Here is a 27628-nt window from a genome sequence, read left to right as displayed (position 1 = left end):
TAAACCTTATTGTCATACAGTATAATGATCTTTTGATAATAATGTATCTAGATAAGTTTCTGAGTGACTATAACAATGAATGTTAATCTTGTTTACAGTTGTTTTATTTCTAACACATATCCTTTCTTCTAGATCTTGTTTCTCCCCGAAGTGCATTAATCCAAAATTTTCTGGTTACGATTATAGTTGAAAAAAACAAAACCTTCAAATTAAGTTACTTCAGAGATTTGCATCCAGGCATTCTGGCTCCAAGTTGGTGCCCTCGGCTCTATGTTACCATGTTATGGTATACTGCTTGCCCTCCTTAAGCTTCCTGGTTTTGTTTTTGTTTTTTTTGGGATACCTTGGAATATTTTTAGTCATCTTTATCTTTAGTGTCTTTATTAAATAGTAAGATAATGTGCTCAATATAGAGAGAACACCGAGCACTGACTTTTAGGGGAGATGGCAATTCATAAGACAAGTCAGCCTCATGCATCTGTAGTTGATGGATAAGAGCTCCTTGTATCTTAAACACTAAATTTTGAAAACAAAGATTGTTTATATTTGATTTAGTGTATGTATCTGACTTAAATCACCTCCCCAGTTCTTGCCATCATTAGGAGTCTTCAAGAATACAGGCAGGTAATACCTCTCATATTCTGGTCTAGCAGTTTTCTTGACTTTTTCAACTCTGGTTGCCTTCGAGCACTGCGCTAGAGACCTCTGCTGTCCTTCTCACCTCCTCCTGGCCTCTTCTCTGATTCCAGCCACTGCCGCTGGGAGCAGTTAGTGTTATGACTCACTTTGGCTAACTGCATCTTGCCTCAGGCTCCTCCTGGGCATTCTTTTGGGTGATGGTCAGGCGAGAAGCTGGTGCAGACTTCTGGGCAGATGCCCCGTAGTTCTTGGAAGTGTGGGGGAAGTGAGTGCCCCTCGGGCAGACTTACCTGTGGGGACTGGAATTAGTAAATGTACTTCTCTACATAGACCCTCCTCGGAACAGACTCTCTGGGCACTTCTCAAAACTCAGCCAGGTCAAGCCCCCAGGGACCCACATGGCAAAGAAGTCTCCTGAATTGGCAGTCTTGGTTCACTCTCTTCAGTATCTATGTCTTTCCCTGGGGTCACCTTTGAATAAAAATCGCCTGCAGGCCTGTTTTTGTCTCAGCCTCTGCTTTCAGAAGGAACTCTGGTTCAAGTAATTGCCCATAGCTTATCCTTGCTTAGAACTTTTTACCTGTCTCTGCAATGTTAAATCCGTCCTTCCTTTTTGGCTCTGCCCTCCCCTGTGTGCAGGAGCCCCCTTTTCTCTCACCTGCCTCTCCTGATCTCTAGTCCTTTGCCTTTGTCCTCTTCTGTGTTGTTAACTGTCCGCACAGCCTGTCCTCCTCCCCGCCCACCCACGCTTGCCTTGGAAACCAATGGATTAATTCAGTGAGTTCCAATGGGAGTCGGAGGATCTGTGGGAGGTGTCTCAGCGATTTGAGCTACAGAGCTGATAAAAAATGTTGTGCTTTTGTGCTAATAATTATGGTAATAAGCGGCCAACATCTGGATTATCTGGTTGACTACCTTGTAACTGAGTTGTCATTATTTTGGTGCCGAGTTTTATTTGTATGTGTAAGTTAATCTTGGTTCATAACATATAAGAGCCAGGACCATGAAGCATTTTACGTCTGGTTTTAAGTTGGCTGTATATACCTAAATTAATTGAAAATTGGTATTACGAGGGTGTCTATAGTAACTGTTTTCTAATTAAAGAGAGTCTGCAAAATAATTCTGAGAAACTCTTCTTTGCTGGGCTTCTGAGTAATGTTGGGAAAAAACATCATACAGTTTAATACAGTTCAGCAAAAATTTCTGAACATTGACTTTGTGCCAAGTGGTTCTGGTGCTTGCTGTCTCAGAATAAGACACACCAAGGCCCTGTCTTCTTGAAGCCTGGAACCCATCAGGAAAGATGGGGGTGAACAAGTCATTCCCAGTGAGAGGAGTGGTGGTGCCTTTGTTAAGTCTGGGCCCTGAGTGCCACTCTGCAATGCCGCCACCTGTACCCAGGACCTCCCCCCTGGAACCCTACCTCCTCCCCGCCCTGCAGTCGTCCTGGCTCTGCTTTCAGAACAAACCTAGGCTGTTTTGGCCTGCACCGACTGAGAGAAGCACCTCTCTTCAGGCTCACGCACTCCCTTGCGGGCTGGATGCTGTCCTCTCTGCTCCGAGGATGCCCCGGGCTCCATCCAAGTACCCTCTCCTGGGTCCTCACCTCGTGAGCCCGCCTCTTTTCCTGAGTATTCTTTCCTTCACGGCCTCCTACTTTCATAGTTTCAGTTGCTGCCTCTGTGGCAGCCATTCTGGGGTAATCTGTCATCTCTAACCCTGACTTATCTCCTGAGATCAAGACCTATGTCTTACCTTCCTGTAGGTAACCTTCCTAGAAGTCCCTCAAGCATCTCACCTTCCTGGGTTCTAAAACAAAGGCATTATATGCTCCTTTGACGTCATTCTCCTTCTGCCTTCTTTGTTTGAAAGGGATGATTCCTTTTCCAAGCTGTGCTGCCTCCTAATCCCACAGTTGTCTTCTCATCCTCGTTCACTGCTGCTCTGAACCTTCAGGTGTTTGCTGAGCCCCGGCAGGGAAAGCAGGCTTTGTTTTGCAGCTCTTAGCTTGATGCTCATCTTCTGCCTCGCGGAGTTCTGTCATGTCTGTATCGTGTGCTACCCTGGCCCATTTGTTCCCTGGTTTCCTTGCTATTTGCAAAGTAGAATCTAAACCCTTTGAGCAGGGGTGGCCTTGAAGGCTCTCTGTGACCCAACTCCTCCAACCTTGCTTACAATTTTAGTCTCAGAAATGCTTAAGTATCTTAAGATTCTTTTCAGCCTTCATGATTTTAAGATTCTTAAAATTTAAGATTATAATGTAATTTTTACTTACTGTAGAAAATTACAGGGACAGGGGCGCCTGGGTGGCTCGGTGGGTTAAAGTCTCTGCCTTCGGCTCAGGTCATGATCCCAGGGTCCTGGGATCGAGCCCCGCATCGAGCTCTCTGCTCAGCAGGGAGCCTGCTTCCTACTCTCTCTCTGTCCGCCTCTCTGTCTACTTGTGATCTCTGTCAAATAAATAAATAAAATCTTTAAAAAAGAAAAAAGAAAATTACAGGGACAAAATAATCATCCCACAGACCAGCTTAAACTATAACGTGTGTGTATATAATATAGATACATTTTTTTTTTTAAAGATTTTATTTATTTATTTATTTGACAGAGAGAGAGATCACAAGTAGGCAGAGAGGCGGGGAGAGGGGGGGGGGGGGGGGAGCAGGCTCACCGCTGAGCAGAGAGCCCCATGTGGGGCTCGATCCCAGGACCTTGGGATCACGACCCTAGCTGAAGGCAGAGGCTTTAACCCACTGAGCCACCCAGGTGCCTCATACATACATATTTTTAAAAGTATTTACTTATTTGACAGAAAGGAGACAGTGAGGGAGCACAAGCAGGCGGAGGGGGTGAGGGAATGGGAGAAGCAGGCTTTCCACTGAGCCGGGAGCTTAACATGTAGCTCCATCCCAGGAGCCTGAGATCATGACCTGAGGCAAAGGCAGACGCCCAACCGACTGAGCCACCAAGGTTTTTCTAACCTTTTTTTCTGTGCAGATAAAGTGAGACAATCCCAGTTGGGTTGGGGGTGGGAGTGGGGGTCACCAAACATGTATGTTTAGAAATGAGATTGGAAAGAAGTTACTGTAATTCTTCCTAGGACTCCACGGCTTTGCATTTACAAACCTCTTGCCTGGAACATTTCTCTTCATCTGCCTGCCTGTTTTGCCAAATCCATGAAGCCACTGAACTTGGCCAGGCCAATTTTGGTGTCCTCAGAGCACTTTTTCCTTATTTTCATTACAGAAACCATCACATCATATTGTAATCATTTGTATTTTTGCCTGAATGGAAAATTCCTTGAGACTGATTTTTGTTTCTCCAGATTGGGCACAGAACCTGACAAAGTTGGCTGAGGAAGGACTTCCAGAGAGGTGGGGGAGAAACCAGGAAAGCCGGAGAGAACAGAGTGGGTTAAGAAAGAATGGTGAAATGGATTAAGTGCTGTGTGTAGATTCGGTGCATGGGAAATGGATGTATCTCCCCAGGCGACCTATTGTAGGCAGTCACGGCATTTTTGCCTGAATGAATGAATGCAGAGAGTAGTGGAAGGCCTGGAATGTTATTTTTTTGCACGAGCAGTTTCACATGCATGGTAGGAAGTGGACGTCAATTACAGCCAGTTGGGGAGGGAGTAGGAGATTACAAAGTGGAGAATAGTGTAGATAACTACAACAGTGTAGACAACCTTTGAAGATAGGATCAGGATAATGCCTTGGAGGCATCTCTCCCTGCCAGCCCCTTAGGTTCTTCGAGGAATGCCCATGGTAGGAAACTGCTAAGCTGGGGAATCAGAGGAGAATAGATTTCGCCTACTGAGCCTGTGGGTTTTAGGTGCCTGGGTAGATCTGGCATCCAGGTAGATCTGAAGCAGATGTTGCCTAGATCACGCTTGGAGAAGAGCTGCCATAGGAGGAAAGGCTGCAGGGAGCTCTTGGTGCGTCCTTCTTCCCGCCCCACATGCAGTAGGAGCGTCCAGTACCTTCAGGGACTGTCCTCGTTGACAGGGAGGCTGCTGTCTCCTGTGCTGCGTCTTCTGCACAGCCTGCTGTCCTCTCCTCGGCCACTGCTAACCCAGTTTCTTCCCAGTCTTGTCCTCGCTGCTCTTTATTCTTCTTTGCTGTCTTCTTCTGTCTCCAGTGGCCTCTCTGCTTCCCAGAGGGAAAGCCTGGCCTTTTATAGGCGTCACCAGCCAATCTCTCTCTTGCCAGTGTGCTGACCAGTGCCAGGAGAGTTGACAAGTGTCTTTGAACTGTTCTTTGCAGCCGTCTTGTTCTTTCAGCTGCTCTTCTACTAAAGCCTTGTTTTGCCTGCCTCTGGGTTTGGGGCCTTCCAGAGCAAGGGAGTTTCAGAAGGCTAATCTTCGACTTGTCAAGGTTTACAGGAGGAGGAGAAGACGGGGCATTTAAAGTCTGTTTTAAAAGTGGGTGGCCTAATGTTGTGAGGCTGCCTGAAACAATGCTGCTCCTATCTCCTAACTCTGCCCTCATGGTAATTCTCTGAGTTGTGTAATATTTTAAAACGTTTTTCAGAGCAGTCTAGGGCCCTTGAAGTAGCCCTAGGAGTGTCCTGAAGAACCGTACCAGCCCATATATGGGACGGATATTTATTCTGTTTTTTTGTGTGAAACTGCCCGGATGATTCATTCATCACAGTCTTCATGTTCCAGGGCCTTTTTGCATAACTTTGGAATTGGTAATGTTATTTGAATTGCTTAGAATTTGAGTCTAATGGATTTATTGCATATAAACCTGTTGGAGAGGCCATACAAGGCAAACTGTAGGCATGTCCCACTTCTATGACACTCTGCACAGTTACGGTCTTTTGGGTGCAGTTACAAGTGGTGCGTGAACAAAACTAGGCTTGCTGCATAGCGGGACTTGCTGCTCTGAGCAAGTGTAGAGCGTGTGGTTACGTAAGTTACTCTCACTCCCCTTCTCTGGGAAGCCCCCAGAGAAAACTTAAACATTTGACAGCAGAAGAGGCACAGGAATCTGGGGTGCTCTGAGCACAGCTTTGAAGCACTCTTTGGGAGTTGTGGGAATAGCATCTTAGAATGGAAGTTTTGGTTTTTTTTATGATTTTTTTTTATTTTGACAGAGAGCACAGGCAGGCAGAGCAGCAGGGAGAGGGAGAAGCAGGCTCCCCGCTGAGCAAGGAGCCTGATGTGGGGCTCGATCCATCGCAGAATCTTGGGCTCATGATCTGAGTGGGAAGGCAGCCACTAAACCACTGAGCCACCCATGCGTCCCTGTCTTCTTCTTCTTCTTTTTTTTTTTTTTAAATTTAGTGAGAGAGCATTGGGGAGGGGCAGAAGGAGAGAGACCGCAGATTCCCTGCTGAGCATGGAGCCCCACCCATGCAGGGCTGAATCCCAGGACCCTGAGATCAGGACCTGAGCTGAAATTGTCAGATTCTTCAGTGACTGAGCCACCCGGGCACCCCCACCATTGTCTTTATATTATGCATATAAGTCTCTGTCATCTCTAGGACTCCTTGGTTACTTTATATGTTCATGTACTATTATTTTCACATACTTGTCATCTAAATATGTACTTTGCATTCAAAATTATTCTAACAACCTTTTGTTGTTACTACATTTTATTTTTATGACTCTACTAGTCCCATCTGGTTGATGCAGTTAGCTGTTTTCTTGTTACTGAGTAGAAGACATTTGTGTTTATGCCTGTTGTAAATAAATCAGTTGTGTGTGTATATCACCTTTTACATTTTTAACTATTTCCTTAGGATGAATAATAGCTAGATTGCAAGGTCAGAAGGTAGAAACATTTTTTTTATCACTTTTGATACAGGTTAAATTATTTCCCCCCAAATTATACCAGTTTATAGAGCCATCTCTGGTTTCTGTCAGCTATCTGCAGAAGTTTTGTTGGGTTAAACACCGCCCCCTTTTTCTCTTTCTGGTTTACCTTGTATTGCTTTAATTTGTATGTCTTTGATAACTAGTAAGCTAACTTTTTGGGGATTTTATCATATTTCTCTGTTTTTTTGTGTTCTTGTGGGAGAGGCAGATATTTATATGTGATTGGCTGCTAGTCCAAGAACAGTAAACAGTGAAAGGATAGGGTTTGTGAGCTATGGCTGGAGCCGTAGCTGAAGTAAGTATAGATCAATATTGTGAAAAACTGATTCACAGGAAATTGTCCTATACCTAATGGCTACAGATTGGGGTGATTCTCGATAATGGACAGATTACTTAATTTTTCTTTAGAGATTCTAGAAGACAACTCAAACCCCTGTCAGTCTTTTGAGGTGTCTTGGTCTTTTTAGGCTCCCCTCCTGTACTTTTTATTTTTCCTTCTTTCTTTTTTTTCTTTTTAGTCTAGTTTGTAGATCTAGAGATGACAGGGAATTGAACTAAATGTTTTACTAATCCCATGCATAGACGTTATTTTATTAAAAAAAAGATAACTAATTACAGGAGCTCAACCTCAAAAATTAAGTCAGGCCTTGGGCAGGATGTTGGCCTTAGCCCGAGGAGAAATAGACATTATTGAAAAGTTGTAAGCAGCCATCTGGATTTTGACAAGTTCACTCAGACTGACCTGCAGTATTTAATGTGACTGCAGCATCTGGATGGCTGTGTGGCTCCTGGGAGCCACAGGAGGTAATACACATAGCGATTCCATGGAACAAAGACTGTTTATGGCTCTTATAGTGTTTGGGAATACGTGACACGTCTTGAGCATTGTTAATTAGACATTAAAATCTATTTGACATGGAGAAAGGTGAGAATGGATTCTAGGGATCTGGTGTGGACATTAATTTAATGTAATTGACAGGGGAGGTAACGGGGGAGGGGAGGGGAGGATAAAAGAGTTATAGAGAGGGATTGGAGAAGAAATGGTTTGAGAGGGATTATATTTATAAAATCAACAGAAGATAAGGTGAGTGGGAATGTTTCGTGTTTAATGTATTACTGTTTTTTGTTATTTTCTTAATATTTAGCAATGTACATTTTGTATTTCAGATGAATTTACAGCTGATTTTCTGGATTGGGCTGATTGGTTCAGTTTGCTGTGTGTTTGGCCAAGCAGGTAAAAAAATAAAAAGTTTTCAATTGTCTTTTCATTTTAGTGTTTTGTATTACTTTTTGACCAATTACATTCTTGAGCAAGTCTAAGCCGCAAAATACTGCTCCTTCTGAAAGCTGTGCAAGGGCCGAATTTCACTTGGGGTAAAGGTTCTTAGAGTGGTCTGCGAGACCCTTCAATATCCAGCCCCTCACTGCTGCCACCCAGAACAGCGACAGGGCGACAGGGCAGGTCGGCTAAAGAAATGCTGAAGTGGTAGTAATACAGAACACAACAGAAAGGTCTTTTAAGACTGTAATAGAGTGTTGAAGTGAGCATAGAGAAAGCAAAGGTGTGTCACACATTTAGAAGAAAATAAAGTGAGTGTGTAAAATGGTGGATTATAAATGAACCGTTACTATCTAAAAAAATGAAACCAGGAACAACTCACTTTCTAGAAGATGTTCTTACTTTTGATCAAAAAGTCTTGCAAAGGGGCACCTGGGTGGCTCAGTCATTAAGTGTCTGCCTTCGGCTCAGGTCAGAATCCCAGGGTCCTGGGATCACCGGCATCGGGCTCCCTGCTCAGCAGGAAGCCTGCTTCTCCTCCCACTCCCCCTGCGTGTGTTCCCTCTCTTGCTATATCTCTCTCTGTCAAATAAGTATAAAATCTTTAAAAAAAAAAAAGTCTTGCAAAATGTTGGCATGATCTAGAAGAGGAATGAAACAAAGCCAAAAAATATATTTAATCCTCTTACAAACCATGGTACATCCACATCTGGAATAATGGATTTGTAGTTCTCTTCTCCAAATTTCAGAAAATACATTGCAGAGAACACTTATTTAATCTTAGAATAAGAAGGACTTAACTATATGGAAAAGTGAAGAAAAACCTTAAAGGAAATTATTGATAAAGTTGATGATCTAAAACCAACAACATAAAAACCCAAAGTGTCTGGATGTCAGAACACCATCAACAAGATGAGAAACTAAGCAGAGTTTTAATTTGATTAGCATGTGTTGATATCCAGTAAAAATAGAGGAGCATGACAGAAAAAAAAATTTGCTAAAGATACAAACAAAATGTATAAAAGATATGGTCAGTAAAATCTGGTAAAAATGAAACTTAAATAACTGACAATAGAATTGATATTCTAATTTATATTCATTAAATGAGTAAAAGATTTTTTATATTAAAAAAGTACTTTGTTTGTTGAAGGTTTGGTGAAAATGGTATTTGTATACTGCTTGTAGGATTATAAATTTGAATATTTCTTCTGGATAGAAATTAGTGTATACTGAGAATATTAAAAACATGAATACTCTCCAACTCAAGTATTCTCCTTTTTAGTTTGTGCTAAGGAAAAAAGGATCAGAGTTTTCCACTGTGAGAATGGTCCTCAGAAGGGTGCATGTATGTGCACATATGTGTATACATGTATTTGGAAGGTTCGTGCGTGCATTGTGAGCAAATGTGTGAAAACTACGCATGCATGCAATGGAAACAATCTAAATTTGTCCAACATCAAATAGGACACATTAAGATAATGAAATATATAATCATCAAGAGCCATTTTTTAAAGAATCTGTAATGAAACACTTAGGATTAAGTATAAAAATAGTATGCAAAATGTATATTCTCAATTTATTTAAATAATGTCTATATGTGTACTTTCTTGCTATTTTTTTTTTTAATCTACATAGAAAAAGGACTGGAAAGAAATATACAAAAATGTTAGCAGTAGTTATCCCTTAGTGAGTAGATTATGGGTGATTTTGAGTTTGTTCTTTATGCTTTTATATATTTTGCAAATTTTCTTATTTTGAATATATGTTAGATTTATAATCAGAGCAGACACATTGGAGACAGTCCATGTTAGTGCTTTTACCACATGAAAGGCATGCTGATCTTTAGGTGGATTCAAAGAAATGTGAGACATTCTTACCACATAGAGCCTGAAAAATCATGGGATTGTGGACTGGATGAATATGGGCTTTTTAAGTATTTACCTTCTTAAAAATGAAGGGAAGTCTTTTGCAGATGCTTTTGTGGGTATGGGTGTGGTAGTATGACTTAAATTAAAGGAAATAATATTATATGTAGTTGTAAGAAAACTCCAGATAGTTATGACTGTCCAACATAGTAGATCCTAAAATTATGCCTTTGAAGAAAGGAAGAATGTATAGATTACTAGTACCAGTACCTAGCCTTTGCTATAGAAGACAAGAAAGCTAACTATCTTTTCATGGCTTTCTATGCCAAGGTAATGTAACATCACCTCTTTGGGGTAGGTCTGGATCAGTGTATTAACAATTTTTATACGTTATTAATAAAATGTAATACATATTTATAATATATAATTGTAACAATACATGACATATGTTGTGTTATTCATACTTAAGGTTTATATGTATTGTATTTTGTCATTTTGATCATTTTTAATTATTTTCTTTCTTGAAACTTCAAGTAAAGTTGTCTATTCTTCGTCCTAACAGATGAAAATAGATGTTTAAAAGCAAATGCCAAATCATGTGGAGAATGTATACAAGCAGGGCCAAATTGTGGATGGTGTACAAATTCAGTAAGTAAAATTGTTCAAGGCCTTTCCATTTATTCTCTAGTCATTTACTATGATCCAATATTGAATCCTTGGGAAATGTTAGATAAGAATTTTCACTGAATGTTTATTGAGTAGGTATCAACTATGTGATGGTGTAGAGGTGTGCTGTTTAATTCAGTAGCCGCTAGGCCCATGTCACTGTCGGGCACTTGAAACGTGTTCCACATTGGTCCAAATTGAGAATTGCTATAAGCCTCAGATGTATCCTGGAGTTTGAAGACTTAATGATGAAAAAACAATCATTAATAATGTCGAAATGGTAATATTTTATATATATTGTTAAAATTAATTTCCTGTTTCTTTTTTCTTTTAATGTGGCTACTAGATAATTTTAAAATACATATATAGCTCACCCTTGTGGCATGCATTATGTTTCTATTATAAATGCATTATATTTCTATTATAATAGCTTCTCCAAATCCCTAGCCATTTAATTTGATTGTTTTTAGAGGTTTTTTTTTGTTTTTTTTTTTTTTTTTTCAGGAGAGGTGTAAGCTAATCTTACTAATTATATCTGAGTTAGAACTAATATAGGATTGATTTGCATCCCAAATAAAAACCTGTTCAGGTTACGGTTTAAATTTTATTCACTCTTGTCATCTGTGTACATTGCTTAACTTGATTCCTTTCACAAAGCCTACTAAATGTTAAAGAAATAAACGTGTGAATGAGTGTCAGAACAGGAAGTACTGGGAAGTCATTCGAGGAAATATAATTTATTCTTAGAGTGAATAATATCAGAAGCTCAAAGGTTTATTGTTGATTTTTACTCAGGCATTGGACTTTATACATTTCAGCTGTTTTGTTACTTCAAAATTTTTCCAGTGATACTTTTGTTCTCCTAAAAATGGTATTCTGGAATTCAGTTTGTCTCAGGAAGGGCTTAACTTGCCAAACTGTTCTTTAAATAATTTAGTCTTTGAAATTTGTGGCATGATTTTGGAATGTGTTTAGTGAAATTTTATTTGAGTTACGGTCTTGAAAGTTTCTACGCTAGGCTCCTGTGCTTTGGTGTTGTATTTTAGGTTTGATGATATGTAAAAGTTGTTCAGCTTTGAACTATCTGACCCTTTGTATTCCCTTCTAGTTGTTTTTCTGATTCCATAAATGCTCTCATTAATGTTGTGTCCCTTCAAAATAACTGATTCAAACCATTGTGTATTCTTGTGTTTAAATATCCTCACTTAGGCATGAAGAAAATAGCATATAAAATTGAACACAAAGTGACCTCAGAGAAAAGGCATTTCCTCATTTTCCCAATGTCAAGATTAAAAAGAAAAAAAAAAAAGAAATCTTTGGCTTAGTATAACTACATACAAAATTTGTAGGGATATATGTGAAATAATCACATGTCTATTATAATAATTGATTACTATAGGTACTTGTTTAAAAGTGACACATACCCACACACTAAAGCCATTGTTTTTCTCCACTCTCACATTTCATGAAAAACTTTTATTCAAAGGTTTTGCATCCATCTTAACAGCAGTGTTTTTGCTTTCACTAAGATACTTATTCAGTCATCTGATAAAATTTTTATTTCCATCTAAGTTGGAGCTATAACACATTTTGAAATCATATCACTACTGGAAGTTTTACCCCAAGCTACAAGTAGCATTTATATAGCACTCAGACTTTTTTATTTTTATACTAAAATGTACTCTATGGAAATATACTCATGACCTTATCATGTGATCAGATTTTATTGATTACTGTTTCATATTGTCATGTAATCACCACTGTGATTATTGTTTTTCAAAATGAATTTTAAAAGCCTTATTTAAAGTAATAACCAACACTTGAAATTTTTTCATGTCTCCAGGAATACTTACTACCTCTGTGTTAAATTTCTCAGTCTCCTTTATAAAAATTACGTCATTCACTGAAACACCTTCAGGGTAATATGTTTTCCCTAAACACTGAGTTGTTCAAAATAATGTGAGGAGAATACTACATAATATGAGAGAATTATATAGGACTTTTTGGGTATATACATTATTTATTAGTGGCCATTAAGCATGCTGACTGTGTGATTTTTACTGCAGAATTTCTTTGATTTAGATACTTTGAATTTGAAGGTGGGACAGTTAAAATGTACACTTAGGTCAACTCTATAGTACTAAAGTAATTCATTACTAGTAATATAGTAATTATAAAGGAATTACTCTTCTAGAGAAAGAGTTCATTTTTTTTAAAATAAGAGCGTATGATTGGGGTGAAGGGAGCATTTTGTTTAAAAACCAGAAATGAAGTATATTAGTTGTGTCACTTGATTTTTTTTTTTTTTTGCATTCTAATTGCACATATGCAATTATGATTACTCAGAATGTTGGACCATTATACTTATTGTTTATACCTATATTTTGTGTGTCACTTAGACATTTTTACAAGAAGGAATGCCTACTTCTGCACGGTGTGATGATTTAGAAGCTTTAAAAAAGAAGGGTTGCCATCCAGATGACATAGAAAATCCCAGAGGCTCCAAAGATATAAAGAAAAATAAAAATGTAACCAACCGTAGCAAAGGAACAGCAGAGAAGCTCCAGCCAGAAGATATTACTCAGATCCAACCTCAGCAGTTGGTTTTGCAATTACGATCAGGTACAGAAATCAAGTTGTATGACAACTTTTATTTCAGCTTGAGATTTTGATGACTATGTAAGCCTCTTTTGAGTTTTCCTTATAGGGCTCATTTTCACATATGGACCGGCACTCAAACAGAAATGTGGAATATGTCAAATTTTGGAAGTTTTTTGCAGACATAACAATTTGTTAGACACATATACTTGAAATAATGAAGGTTGCCTAATGTCTGAAGGAAATTCTGTGAAAGAGAAAGTATTCTATTTAATGGGTTTTAAAAATAAAAGTGTCCATCCTGTGGTACAATTACCTGATATAAACACACTGTTCTAACTTGTGTTTTTCCTTTGTATATGTTTAATGTCATTAACATATTAAACTATTATAAGAGTCTCTGACAGTCTTGCATTGAAAAAAGAAAAGAAAAAAGAAAACAAGCTCTTTTCCTACTCTTTCCAGTGTCCGTCCCTTTTCTCTGAAAAGAATGGTACACAGTCATTGTCTCCATGAGTTCCCCTCTTGACCGCTGTTCAGCCTGCTTCTCAACCTCTTCTGACAAAGCTCTGCCTTCACCTTGAACCACCAAACCTCATAGACTCTTGTCAGGCCCTTCCCCCCCCCGCCCTTCCCTTAACCTTCTTGTACCAAGTAACACCTTTGAACTTCTTGAAATGCTCCCTCTTGGCTCTTACATCACTCCTGGTTTTTCTTCTTCTCTCTTAATATTGCTTTCCAGACTCCTTCCCGTGTCTTTCTACTTCCTTCTTCTTTGCAGTCCACTTCATTGTTGATTTTTCTCTCATGGCATTAAAACCATCTGTGTGCTGTAACATAGCCTTTTCTATTAAGCCCCAAACCCATTCACCCAGCTGCATACTAGAAATCTGTATAGAGAATATCTGCAAGTTAACATGCAATGGTTTTTTCACCCAAATATTCTCTTTCTCCTCTGTTTCCTGAGCAAATTCTACCTTAACGCCTCTTGTGTCTCTCTCCCCTTCTTATTCCTTATGGTTTTGGTTCGGATCTTCCTGTCTTCCCCTAAGAGTTTTGCAGTAGTTTCTTAACAAATCTCTTGTCTCTGTCATTCATTTTTAAAACTTTTTTTTTTTTTTTGCCATGTTTTTGAAAGTAAAAATCAGATGATCTTGTTCACTTACGTATATAAACAGGGAACAGACTGTTTTTAGAACTTTTGGTCTCTAAAAGGTCAGGTGCACGCTGTAGTGCGCCCTGCCTCACCCAGCCCAGTCTGATGCGTGCTCTCCCATCTATTTGTTGTCCTTGGTCATAGTTCTAAGTCAGCTGTCTGTCTGTCTTGCCCACGTGGAGTGTTGTCCTTTTCATCTTGCGTGCCCAGGGTTGGCATGGTAAGTGTTTGTTGAGATTGAGTTTAGTTAGCCAGTGGACTTCCCAGGGTCTTGTAAAAATTATGGCAATAATACAGTCTGTAAATCCAGTTTGCTTTTCCTCATTTGTTTGTGATTGCTGGCAACTAACTTCATTTTCTAATCTCTGCTTAATTAGGGGAGCCACAGATATTTACGTTAAAATTTAAGAGAGCTGAAGACTATCCTATTGATCTCTACTACCTTATGGACCTCTCCTACTCTATGAAAGATGATTTGGAGAATGTTAAAAGTCTCGGAACAGATCTCATGAATGAAATGAGAAGGATTACTTCAGACTTCCGAATTGGTAGGATTATTGGGAACATTCGTAATTTTCATTTGTATAAGTCCTGGCAGTTTTGTTCTTCATTGTATACTTGTGAAATAAGTAGGCCAGTTTTTAGCCTTTTCTTTCAGAGGTGAAACTGATATTCCTGTCACATATCTGCAATTTTTGTGCCTCCTTGTTCCTCTTTTACTTTATGCTGTCATATTACTTAACACAGATTATATCACGTAGATAATGAAATGCATGCTTGTTTTCATAGGAGCGTATTCATTCATTTGTGAATTAGCATGTTGAGTATTCCAGTTCTGTTCCATTACTAATTAATATGACCACACCTGTCTGTACAGCCTAATAATAATCTAATAATCTCTAATAATAATGTAATAATCTCTCTTCAGCCCCGGATTTTTCATATTATAATGATCTCCTTTCCAAACTTTATTATTAAAATCTTATTTCTTATGGAAGATTGATGTACATGTGGTAACATAACTTTATTCTTTTTAACGCAAGTTTGTCTGCCCATCCATCTATCCATCTCTCTGTATGCATTTTTTCTTCACAGGATTTGGCTCATTTGTGGAGAAAACCGTGATGCCTTATATTAGTACAACACCAGCCAAGCTGAGGAACCCTTGCACAAGTGAACAGAACTGCACCAGCCCATTTAGCTACAAAAATGTGCTCAGTCTTACTGATAAAGGGGAAGTATTTAATGAACTTGTTGGTAAACAGCACATATCTGGAAATTTGGATTCTCCTGAAGGTGGCTTTGATGCCATCATGCAAGTTGCGGTTTGTGGAGTAAGTGCATTCATTTCCTACAAAGGAACATTACTTGTATGAATTGTAAGTGTGGTTTTACTATCGGTGAGGATGGAAGAACTTACCTGCTTACCAAATCATACTTCATGATCTCAGAGGAGTACAGACTTTGATCCCTTAAATTCCTTCTAGCTACACAGGTGCTTTGTAAAAGCTTATTTAATCATTATGTCCCCTGTTTCAACTGGGCAGCTACTTCATTTCCATAGGATCTTAAAAGCCAGCATGCTCACCATTTGAAACAGTGCGGCGGTGTAGTTGTACTTAGGCTGGTGTTCTAGGATTTTAGAAGAGGCGCAGGTGTCCTGACTCCGGCTTGTGCCAGACAAAGGTGGAGCTATGCTTGGCCAAGCACCAAGAGAGCCCAGCTAGAACAGCGTCTCAGGTGCCATTTCCTTTCGATGGGCTCTGCTCTGCCTGTCACCTCTGAAGGATGTCTTCCCTGTGTCTTAGTGACTCAAAAAGCAGGAACTTTTTGCATCCTACTTTATAAACTATATGAGAACTAGATTTTGAGAAGTCATAGCTTAGTAATCATTTTAATTGGGAGATTTTTAGTAGTGGCATGTTCATCTCCATTAGACTGGTGGTAGTATTTTATGACACATTTAGCAGCTGAAGGTTTTGAGGTGACGTTTTCATGACACAGCTGCAGCTCAAACTAGAGAGCACTGTGAGGTAAATAAGGTTTGTCTTAAGTACCTACTTCTGTCTCATTCCCCCCCCTTTTTTTCCTTGTGGTATCCCTGTTCCCTAGAAGACCTTCTCTGCTTCCAGGTGCTTTTTAATGATTATTCCTCAACCAGTTTTTGCTAAGGTACAGCTACATCTAAGATAATGATGTGGTTTAACAATACGGTTGTGGTGGTTGAGAGAACCATTTTTAGACTGTTAGGACACTGTTTCACATTGTCCCATTGCCGCCGAGTCTGGACAATGTACTTAGTCCCACTGGAGGGCGGTTTCCTTCTCCATGAGAAGGGATAGTAGGACTGTTAGGAAGCTTAAATACTAATTAATATGCAGAGCTTCAATACGGTATTTGCAGAGTGCCAGGAGGCTCTCTGCAAATATTAAGTACTGTATTAGTTAATTTTTTTTTTTTAAAGATTTTATTTGACAGAGATCACAAATAGGCAGAGGGCAGGAAGAGAGAGAGGAGGAAGCAGGCTCCCTGCTGAGCAGAGAGCCTGATGCGGGGCTCCATCCCAGGACCCTGGGATCATGACCCGAACTAAAGGTAGAGGCTTTAACCCACTGAGAGTTAACCCACCCAGGCACCCATGTATTAGTTAGTTTTGATTTCTCCCTGGGACAGTTGTCAAAGGGTAGCCTCTGCTTTTAATGCGGAAGAAAGACTAATATTCCTGGTACTGCCTCGCCTGCCACCCTTCTCTTGGAGCTATTGATTCATGATCCTGTTAGCAGCTCAGTGTGGAGAGAACATTGTCTGGGCTGCTCCATCTGTGCCTCAGTCTTTGGGATTAAAACAAGCCATAGCACCCACGGCCGCTGCCGTCCTTCTGTGTTTTACCATGCTGACTGAGAGCAACCATTCCGCCTGCTTCTCTAGACGCAGCGTCCTAATGCTTGGATCACCGGCATCAGTGCCCTCCATTCTTGCCTTCAAGGAATTTACAGTTTTATGGGGCTATACACAGATGTATTGAGTAAATTTAGACAAATACAATTATAAATTTACCATAGAGAGAGAAGGATTTTTTTGCTACTTTATTGGGTTTTTTTAAGATTTTATTTTTTAAGTAATCTCAACACCCAAAGTGGGGCTTACAACCCCTACATCAGGAGATACATGTTCCACCAGCTGAGCCAGCCAGGTGCCCCTTTATTGCTACCTTAAATCCTTTGTTGAATGAGTAGGAGAATAAAGTACGAGAACAAGTAGTACCGATGAGGCATGGTGGGTGGAATTAAGCAGGGCAGGTCTTGGGAGAAGATCATTTCTTCTGTAGTTAAAAAAAAAAGAAGGCCTAATGTGGAGTCTTGATAAAGGAGGTATATACTTTTGAAGCTAAAAGCAGGGTGAAGGATGGATGGGAACATGAGAGTAGCAGTAAGGTGAAGTACGGAATGGGCTGATACATTTTTATGCACCCATTGAACACCTGCTGTTTGTGAAGCCCTATGCTGGCTCCTGGAGGTATGATGATGAGCAGAGCCAGATGTGGTCCCTGCCGCACATGCAGTGAGCTTACCCTGTGCTCGGGGAGGGAGATAGTGGTTTTAAAAGATACAGTTTTTTAAAAAGAGCTGAGAGAAATGGACAAACAGGCAAGACACAGTTTTCCTGGGGGATGGAGGAGCCCTCTGTCATGGTCTCTGTGCAGGTATCAGTACGAATGTTAGCACCGCAAAAAGACAAGCTACGGGGAATGTCTAGAATGAGGTTAAAAGTACAGTGGGAGCCTATGTGAGGATGACAGCTTCATGCCCAGTGATTGTGGATAGGGTATATAAGCTGAAATCATTTTCTTTTCAAGTCCTTGATCGGCTGGAGGAATGTTACACGGCTGCTGGTGTTTTCCACGGACGCTGGGTTTCACTTTGCCGGAGATGGCAAACTTGGTGGCATTGTTTTACCAAATGATGGACAGTGTCACCTGGAAAATGATATGTACACAATGAGCCATTATTATGTGAGTGCTGAATTCCTTACATATTAAATGGATTTATGTGGGATTTTGGTGTTTAATACTAAATATAGTGTGGGCGACTGGCTTGTGGGTTTGTTATTTTGGTAAGTACAGGCCCTAACCTAATGTGCAAGGAAGCTAGTGCCTGTGTCTGAAGATGTGGTTTTGTGCTTGTTTCCTGCTGCGTAGACAAGGGCCTCATTAGGTGAAAGCAGCTGCTTGGACACTCTCACTCCATGCCTCCGCTCATCGCTATGTGTCTTTTCCCTTGCACACATCATTTCATAGCAAATTTGGTACTATGTCCATACAGATGATTTGTGTAGTCCAATACTCCTCCTCTTATTTATATAAGATTTTTGGAAGTAGGCACTCTGCTTTTACCAAAAACAAAGACTGGCAAATTATTCAAATTCTAGAAGCAGTCTAAACCTGGTGAATTTTGGTGATTCATGATATAACCTATAGTTATTGGCAGTTCTTTAATTTTATTGTTCTAACATTTAATAAGCATAGATCTTGCTTTTTAACACCTTTTTATTGTGGAAGTTGATTTATGTGTGTGTGTGTGTGTGTGTGTGTGTATATGAAGATAGAAGATTAGAAACCCACATGTACACACCTCCCACTTCAGCAATTATTTGTGTTATTTCAAGCAGGCTTGTATAAGCAATGCAGTTAAATATGCAAATCATCATTTTGAAAAAGTATTGAAAAACTTGGAATACATTGGATGTAATTACATACTAAATTTTATTTCATTTTGTAGGATTATCCTTCTATTGCTCACCTTGTCCAGAAATTAAGTGAAAATAACATTCAGACAATTTTTGCAGTTACAGAAGAATTTCAGCCTGTTTACAAGGTAAGTATATGTGTGTGGAAGCAAAATATGTCTGATTGAAATATGGGAAGGTGTTACTAGCCAGACAGACTGGATTTTATAGTAGTGCTTTCTATTTTTAATTACATCTAAGACTAGTTTTTTTCAGGTTTGACTCCTTAAGTTATTTAGAGACTGTCTAGGGCGCTTATACTTCAGTATTTTACATATTCAGTCTGTGCTTATCAGTTGAATGAATACTGTTTGTATTCACAGTTTTTATCTTTTAATTTCAGGAACTGAAAAATTTGATCCCTAAGTCAGCAGTAGGAACATTATCTGCAAATTCCAGCAACGTAATTCAGTTGATTATTGATGCCTACAATGTAAGTACATTCTGCATAAGATCTCTTTTAAACAATACCCTGTTGAATGTACTTTGCCCAGAGAAAGTAAATGTCCCTTCATACATGATTTAGCAACCCAGAGGACAGCGTAAAACTAACATGTTGTGTATCTGGAGCAAAAACCACTTACATTTTCTTACAGAAGCAGAATTATGTACGTAACCTAAACAAAGCAAAAATACATTAAAGGCATGTTGGGGAGGTTTCTAAATGTCTGTTTGATGTTATTAAGTAGGTTTCCTTGTTGGAAAACAAGTGAAACATAACTTATATTTAGACTTAAAAGATTACCTCTGTCTCCTCTCCCCCTCCCCCCAGTTTAGATTCATCTCTTTTGAGGAATTGTTCTGGAAAAGCTTTTTTGCCAGTTCTTCTCTTGCCATGGATTCAGAGATACAGTTTTCTATTCTTAAGAGATACAGAGGCACTTATATATACGTTTGCCATAAAATATGTACATAGCTAAATATATGTGTGTGTGTGTGTGTGTGTGTGTGTGTGTGTGTAAGAGAGAGAGAGAGAGAGACTTGGCAATTTTAGAAAGATTGATATGATTTTTTTTTTTCTTCCCTCACACATGGAAGAAAGTCGAATTGTCTAGAGCTCTAATCCAGAGTACATTTAGTGATTCTCATTAAGCATTGGTGAACAATCATTTTAAGTAGTCAAAAGATATTTGTAATATTGTACCCATTATGTTTCTACCCCTCAACCTTTTGACAGGTTGAATTTTAGATACTTTTTACCTTATGCTGAGGATGGTTTCCCAAAATGTTTTGGAAAGACCCTACTCAAAGAGATCCTACTCAGGGAGGGTTTTTTATTGCAAAGATTTTCAAGACTCTAAATTATTCCATGTCTTCCCTATAGTTGTTCTCCAACTCAACAGAATATCGCATTATTTTCCTAACTCACATGCATGTAGGTGTGTGAATGAGAGACAGCTTGCCGCCTGGTCTGTAATGGCTCCTAAACAGATTTGTTCCTAGACTATATAGTCAGTTGTTTACCTGTGTCCTTAGTTGGCTGGAAGTGGTAGGGCCAGAGGAGAGCCATATTGCCAATGGGGCAATATGTTCTGAGTTCTTAGGATTCCTCGTATTTAATCTGAAAACTTTTCTGTACTGTATGATCAGCAATAATTAAGCACAAATACTCCTTTTTTTTTTTTTTTTAAGATTTTATTTAAGAGCGAGAGAGCACGAGCAGGGGTGAGGGGCTGAAGGAGAAGGAGAAGCAGACCTCTCGCTGAGCAGGGAGCCTGATGCAGGGCTTGATCCCAGGACCCTGAGATCATGACCTGAGCAGAAGGCAGACGCTTACAGTTAAGGGTCTGAGCCTTCGAGTTAAGATTGAGCCACCCAAGCCCTCCATCTTACTTTCTTTTCTTAATTTTTAAATATTTTATTTATTTGTCAGAGAGAGGGAGAGCACAAACAGGGAGAGTAGCAGGTGGAGGGAGAAGCAGGTTCTCCATTGTGCAAGAAGCCCAATGCTGGATTGGATTCCAGGATTCTGGGATCATTACTGGATCCAAAGTCAGATACCCAACATCTGAGCCACCCAGACATCCTGAAGTGTAGTTTTTATGTGGATATGTTTTCGTGCGTTGTGGGCTGCTGGATTGCATGGTTAAGACAAGTTTATTTTATTAAGAAACTGTCAAAGTATCTTCCAAAGTGGTTGTGTCATTTTGCAATCCTACCAGTAAAAAATGATCACTTCTGCTGTGCCACATCATTATCAGCATTTAGTCCTGTTGTTGCCTGGACTTTGACCATTCAACAGATACATAGTAATGTCTTATTCATGTTTTAAATTGCATAGAACTGATGACATGTAATGTGAAACATTGTATGCGATGCTTATTTGCCATCTGTCTTCTTTAGTGATGGGTTTTTGGGACTCCTTTGATTTCTTTTTTCTTTTTTTTTTTTTGTCCTAGTATTTAATTTGCTTGATCTTTTGTAAAAACACAAATGACATAAGAGTTGACATAAAACTTACACTTGTTAGCACAATCTGTGATTTTTGGACTTATCTAGCCCTGATACCTTAATGCAGTATCCAAATTAAAAGAGGCAACTGTCCTTGTGCTTAAGGCTCAAGAGAAAGACAGATGTCTAAAGGAGACCCTCCAAAGAAGGTTCATAAGAAATAAAAGTCTTAACCTAAAGGAACGTATTACATTTTGCCTTTACTACTGAATTTTAAAATTTTGGTTTCCATGGTGATATATATTTTAAAGAAATGACAAAATGAATATGTGTGTTACAAGGGGATTCTTTTTTTTTTTCATGAAATGGTATTTTTTTTAAATTTATTTTTTATTTTCAGCATAACAGTATTCATTATTTTTGCACCACACCCAGTGCTCCATGCAATCTATGCCTTCTATAATACCCACCACCTGGTACCCCGACCACCCCCTGCCCCTTCAAAACCCTCAGATTGTTTTTCAGAGTTCATAGTCTCTCATGGTTCACCTCCCCTTCCAATTTCCCCCAACCCCCTTCTCTCTATCTCCCCATGTCCTCCATGCTATTTGTTATGCTCCACAAATAAATGAAACCATACGATAATTGACTCTCTTTGCTTGACTTATTTCACTCAACATAATCTCTTCCAGTCCCGTCCATGTTGCTACAAAAGTTGGGTATTCATCCTTTCTGATGGAGGCATAATACTCCATAGTGTATATGGACCATCATGTACAGTATTTTGAAGAATTTTGATTTGAGCCTGTTTCTCTGTAGTCATGTGTTTTCTGGTCATTCAGGATTTGGTTCCAAATCTTTTATTTAAATAATAACATTTCTTAGTAGTTCATTTTGCCTGTTGGTTTTATGCATTCAGTATATTTTATAGTTGTCTTTCTTTCAGTCCCTATCCTCAGAAGTCATTTTGGAAAATAGCAAGTTACCAGAAGGAGTAACAATAAATTACAAATCTTACTGTAAGAATGGAGTAAACGGAACTGGGGAGAATGGAAGAAAATGTTCCAATATTTCCATTGGAGATGAGGTAAGTTATATAAGCATTTTTCTGAAGAAAAAGAAAAAAAAATGCTTGTTTATAAGCAAATCTAGTTTATAATTTGAGAAATAGTAAAAGAAATGAGCATTTTGAAATATTTTTTAACAGATTTAAATTGCCTAGTGGTTAATTTAATTGTTTTTTTCCTTCAAGGTTCAATTTGAAATTAGCATAACTTCAAATAAATGTCCAAATAAGAATTCTGAAACCATTAAAATTAAGCCTCTAGGCTTTACTGAAGAAGTAGAAGTTATTCTTGAGTTCATCTGTGAATGTGAATGCCAAAGCGAAGGCATCCCTAGCAGTCCAAAGTGTCATGAAGGAAATGGCACGTTCGAGTGTGGAGCTTGCAGGTGAGCTGAGGTTGATGGAGAATGACAGAGAGAGAGCTACATTAGGTTTAGAAAGTTGTGGGCAGGCTCTTTTGAGAAATCCAGAAAAAAGTCTGTTTAGAGCAAGTAAATTCTTTGTTTCAACCAGTGCTGCTCACCATGAGGTCAGTTTGAGGATCTTGTGTGGTATTTATAGAAAGTTCTTCCCTGCCTTCTTTTTTGTCAAGAAGATGTTCTTTGAAATAAAAAATTTTATAGCCATCTAAGACATACATTTAACAAATTGTTAAGGTAGCTTTTGGGTTTTTCCCCTCATATAGTAGCAATCTGAATTTTCTAGAGCTAAATAAGCTTATATAAAATACATTTACAGAAAGGGTTTTAGGAAGATATATCAAACTTCCAGTGGTTTTATCGGGGAAGTGGAACCAGGAAGCAGTAAAGGGTGTTCACCTTGTGCATGTACTTCTGCATTGTTGGAATAATTTTTTAAAAACAAATATATTTTGTGAAAGTAAAAAGAGAAACTATTTTTTGAACATGGAATCTGCTAATAAAACTACAATCGAATCATTTAAAAATTTTTTTTTTTACACTGTGGTGGTTACCTTTTAATTAAAAATTAAGATTGAATAGATTCTGAATATAGCTTTCTCCTTGAAAGATAGGAGGAAGAGGAGAGTATTTTGAAAGGTCAGCCCCAAATGACTAGGCGTTGAAGGGTTTTTAATCATGAGAAAAATAAATGGCTGGATTTCACCATCTGTTACTAGTTGTCTATTCTAGATAACAATTTAAATATTACATTTTACTTTTTTATGTTATATGTGTCCTGATGGAGTCATGTAGATCCATTTTTAGTAAAATTCATTAACTAAAGAATCTTAAAAATGTCTTGTCTTCCTGGGACTCCTGATGGTTCAGTTGGTTAAGTGGCTAGCTAGCTCTTGATTTCAACTCCAGTCATGGTCTCAGGTTGTGGGATTGAGGCCTAGGAGCATTGGATCCAAACTCAGTGGGGAGTCTGCTTAAGGATTCCCTCTTTCTCTCTCTTCCCCCGCCCCCAGCCTGCGGGCCTGCGTCCATGCTCACTCTCTCTAAAATAAATAAATCTTTAAAAAAACAATATTTTGCCTTCCTCCCCTTTACATTATTTACATAATGTATATACTAATATACATTAGTATATTTCCAGTGTCCTTAACCCTTGGCTGTTCAAAAAATGCAGTGTGTCCGAAAAGTCTGGACCCATAGGATGTACCTGTTTTTAAATAGTATATTTTTAAATGCTGTGGTCAGTATGTTTTTCTTTAACTTCTGTGCACTTTTTGGGGCGTGTTTATTGTACTTTTTTAGATTAATGGTTGGACCATTGCTTTAAATTTAGAGATGCTTCATCTATAATACCAAATGTGATAGCATATCATTTGAGAACAGAACTAACATACTCTTTTAAAGTAAGTTGTTCCTATATTTCCAAATGTTTTGTTTACCTGTTCAGTGCTAGATGATATTTTCATCCTGATCAAAATGGTTATTTTCCTGAATACATTTTTTTCTCCTAGTCTCTTTCCTATATTCCATGTGAACTTAGCTGGTGCATGCACACATACATGTGTGCACATATGAACACTTTCATACATGTCTGTGACATGTGGTGTGAACACTCCCATTAATATAATTGTATTTTGAAGATACCATTCACAGTCTTGTTTCCTCTCCCCATCTTTCTCACAGTATGACTTGTTATTTTAAATTTTTATTTTATGTGATTGAAATTTTGGGTTCTTTCTTTAGGTGCAACGAGGGCCGAGTCGGTAGACATTGCGAATGTAGCACGGATGAAGTGAACAGTGAGGATATGGATGCTTACTGCAGGAAAGAAAACAGTTCGGAAATCTGTAGCAACAATGGAGAGTGTGTCTGTGGACAGTGTGTTTGTAGGAAGAGGGATAATACAAATGAAATTTATTCCGGAAAATTCTGCGAGTGTGATAATTTCAACTGCGATAGATCCAATGGCTTAATTTGTGGAGGTGAGAAAAGGGTCTGAAAATCGTTCTAAAGTGTGATTTCATCTAATACAGTAAAAAAGCATTAGGAGTTTTCTTGGTGAATAAGTAGAAAAAGGGCAGCACTGTAGGGTCCGTGTATCCTTAGCTACGTGTTCTTCTACATCACTGCTTATTTTGACTTTGAAGTCGGTGCCATGGTTGATATCTTTACCACTGTTGTGAGAAATGATATTCTTAATCCCAGGAAATGGTGTTTGCAAGTGTCGCGTGTGTGAGTGCAACCCCAACTACACTGGCAGTGCCTGTGACTGTTCTCTGGACACAACTTCGTGCCTGGCCACGAACGGACAGATCTGCAACGGTCGGGGCGTCTGCGAGTGTGGCGCCTGTAAGTGCACTGACCCCAAGTTCCAAGGGCCGACCTGTGAGATGTGTCAGACCTGCCTCGGTGTCTGTGCGGAACATAAGTAAGTCCTTCCCAGGTGCCGGAAACAGTTGGTATTTGCTGTCTGTTGACCTGTGTAGTATTAGACTAGAACCAGAATAGTACTGATACTCGGTCACGCTGGAAATAAAATCTCTGACACACGGTGGCCCGCTCTGCGTCTTAAAAATCCTTTCTCAGTTGCTGGTGTTTGTTGTATGATACTTAAGTTTGTTATAGGAGAGTAGTTGGTGCCATCGTTTTGGTCCGAATTGGCTATGTCTTTGACTCCACATGGTGACCTTTGTGAATTAGTATTACCACTTGTTTAATTACTGTCTCTTGACTAAACTAAGCAAAATTGAACGTTTTGCCTTTTGAAGAACTGTTGTATCAACAACGCATTGTTGAAATCATTTTGGTTTTGTGCTATGCATTTATAATGTCTGTTAAGGTTAGTCTTATTTTACTACTTTTTTACTTCTCTTTTTGATTTTAGTTTGAACTGTACTATGTAATTTCACTGGGGAAACGAGCATTTTTATATTTAATTTTTCCATCTAGAAGTGTCCTGTGCGCCTCCATTTATTCACAGGAAATAGTCTTTCAGCAAATACTCATTTTAAATTTTAAATACTTTTTTAATATAATTTGTATTTTCACAGAGAATGTGTTCAGTGCAGAGCCTTCAATAAAGGAGAAAAGAAAGACACGTGTGCACAGGAATGTTCACATTTCAACATCACCAAGGTTGAAAATCGGGACAAATTACCACAGCCAGGCCAGGTTGATCCCCTGTCCCACTGTAAGGAGAAGGATGTTGACGACTGCTGGTTCTATTTCACATACTCAGTCAATGGGAACAATGAGGCCATCGTTCATGTTGTAGAGACTCCGGGTAAAAATCTGATCGTTGTACATTCTTTTCTTTTTCTTTTTTCTTCTTTCTGCTACTACTTAGGCCTCTTGGCATTTTCTCTAACACCCAATGATAGCCTCCAGCTGGATTATTTTAGGTTCAAGTTAAGGCAGTTTAAATCTCAAAGCTTAAAATAGTATTGTTAACTATATAAGACATAAGGAAAAGAGAAAGCAGGTCTTGAATGTTAGGAGTGGAGAGTTTGAAGACTAAATGCGTGAATCCACATAAAACAGTTGGCATACACTCAGCATACTGCCGGACTCTTCTTTAACCAAGAACTTACTAGGACTTAGATCATTATTGATGACGCTTAAGTTTGAGGTTGATTTAGGTTTAGGTACTACTGGGAAAGATAATTTGTTAAAGGATATTGTAAAGCATGAAATTTTCAGCTTCTCAGAAGATGAAACATTTTTTATTTTGATTTTTATAGACACTTTTTTGTATATTCTCTCTACATTTGTATACAGGTTTTTGTGAAATGTAAATTTTCATTTCTTTTGGAAGTGTAGTAGGAATGAATTTCAGAGCATATGGTGAGCATATGTTTAACTTTGTAAGAAATAGGCAAACTGTGTTTTTGGAAGTTTCTGTATTGTTTTGCATTTCCAGGTATGTGTTTGACAAATATTGTTTACCAGTTAATGCTTCCTTCTCTTTTCACCTTTTTAACAGTGTTTTTTAAAAGAAGCTTTAATTTTGATGAACTACAGTTTGTCAAGTTTTTCTTTATGGATCTTGCTTTTACTATTACATTAGCACTCTTTTCCTAACTCAGGATCAAAAGGACTTCTCTCCTGTGTTTTCTTCGAGAAGGTTTATAGTTTCTGGTTTTCCATTTAGGTCTATAACTCATTTTGAGTTATTCTTAGTATATGGAGTGAGGTTCAGTTTTTTGCATGTGGATGTCTAGTCTTTCTAGCACTGTGTGTTGGAAAGATTGACCCTTCTCTATCTTTGTTGAAAAATCAGATGATCTTATGTATGTTGGCCTATTTCTAATTATTTATTCTGTTCCATTAATCTGAGCATCTGACCTTTAGCCAATATACCACAGTATCTCAATTAGTGTTACTTCATAGTTAGTCTTGTAATCTGGTGATAGGAGATATCCAACTTTGTTCTTTTCCAGAGTGTTTTTGAAACACTTGTAGTTCTCTGCCTTCCTTGTGCATATAGAATTAACTTGCTGATATCTATAAAATTCCCGCCAGGATTTTGATTGGGATTGCACTGAGTTTATGTAGATCAAATTGGGGGAGAAGTGACATCTTAGCATTTATTCAGGTCTTTGATTTCTTTCATCAGTGCTTAGTAATTTTTGCATGCAAATCTTGCCCATATTTTGTTGGATGTGCACATAAGTACTTCATGATTTTCGATGCTATTGTAAAACATATTATTTTCTAAATTTCAATTTCCAGTATGTAGAAATGAACTTCTGTATAATATAAATGCATATAGTTTTTATTTATTGATCATGTATCCTATGGCTTTATAAAGTCACTTGTTAGTTCTAGAATCATTTTTATAGATTCTTCAGAATTCTTTTCGTTTACTTATTTTGGGTTTTTATTCCTATATGTTTTGGATACGAGACTAATGAGGTCTTTGTAGTTTGGGCCGTACTTTGCCT

At 38.6% G+C, this 27628-nt stretch overlaps 1 protein-coding gene across 1 annotated transcript in view; it reads left to right on the top strand.

Annotated features, from left to right (window-relative positions):
• The window catches only part of ITGB1 (integrin subunit beta 1), a 45477-nt gene that overhangs the window by 10179 nt on the left and 7670 nt on the right, over positions 1 to 27628 (top strand). The window contains exons 2-14 of the mRNA XM_059404372.1: positions 7628 to 7694; positions 10167 to 10252; positions 12670 to 12892; positions 14402 to 14572; positions 15120 to 15358; positions 17881 to 18036; positions 18803 to 18898; positions 19153 to 19242; positions 22147 to 22287; positions 22453 to 22652; positions 24429 to 24667; positions 24891 to 25113; positions 25736 to 25968. Coding sequence (XP_059260355.1) covers positions 7628 to 7694; positions 10167 to 10252; positions 12670 to 12892; positions 14402 to 14572; positions 15120 to 15358; positions 17881 to 18036; positions 18803 to 18898; positions 19153 to 19242; positions 22147 to 22287; positions 22453 to 22652; positions 24429 to 24667; positions 24891 to 25113; positions 25736 to 25968 — 2164 coding nt within the window. The remainder of the gene's footprint in view (positions 1 to 7627; positions 7695 to 10166; positions 10253 to 12669; positions 12893 to 14401; positions 14573 to 15119; positions 15359 to 17880; positions 18037 to 18802; positions 18899 to 19152; positions 19243 to 22146; positions 22288 to 22452; positions 22653 to 24428; positions 24668 to 24890; positions 25114 to 25735; positions 25969 to 27628) is intronic.

Source organism: Mustela nigripes, chromosome 6 (assembly GCF_022355385.1).
Source record: "Mustela nigripes isolate SB6536 chromosome 6, MUSNIG.SB6536, whole genome shotgun sequence".
Classification (NCBI taxonomy): domain Eukaryota; kingdom Metazoa; phylum Chordata; class Mammalia; order Carnivora; family Mustelidae; genus Mustela; species Mustela nigripes.
Note: the sequence above shows the minus strand (reverse complement) of the source record. Positions and strands in the feature narration are given on the sequence as shown.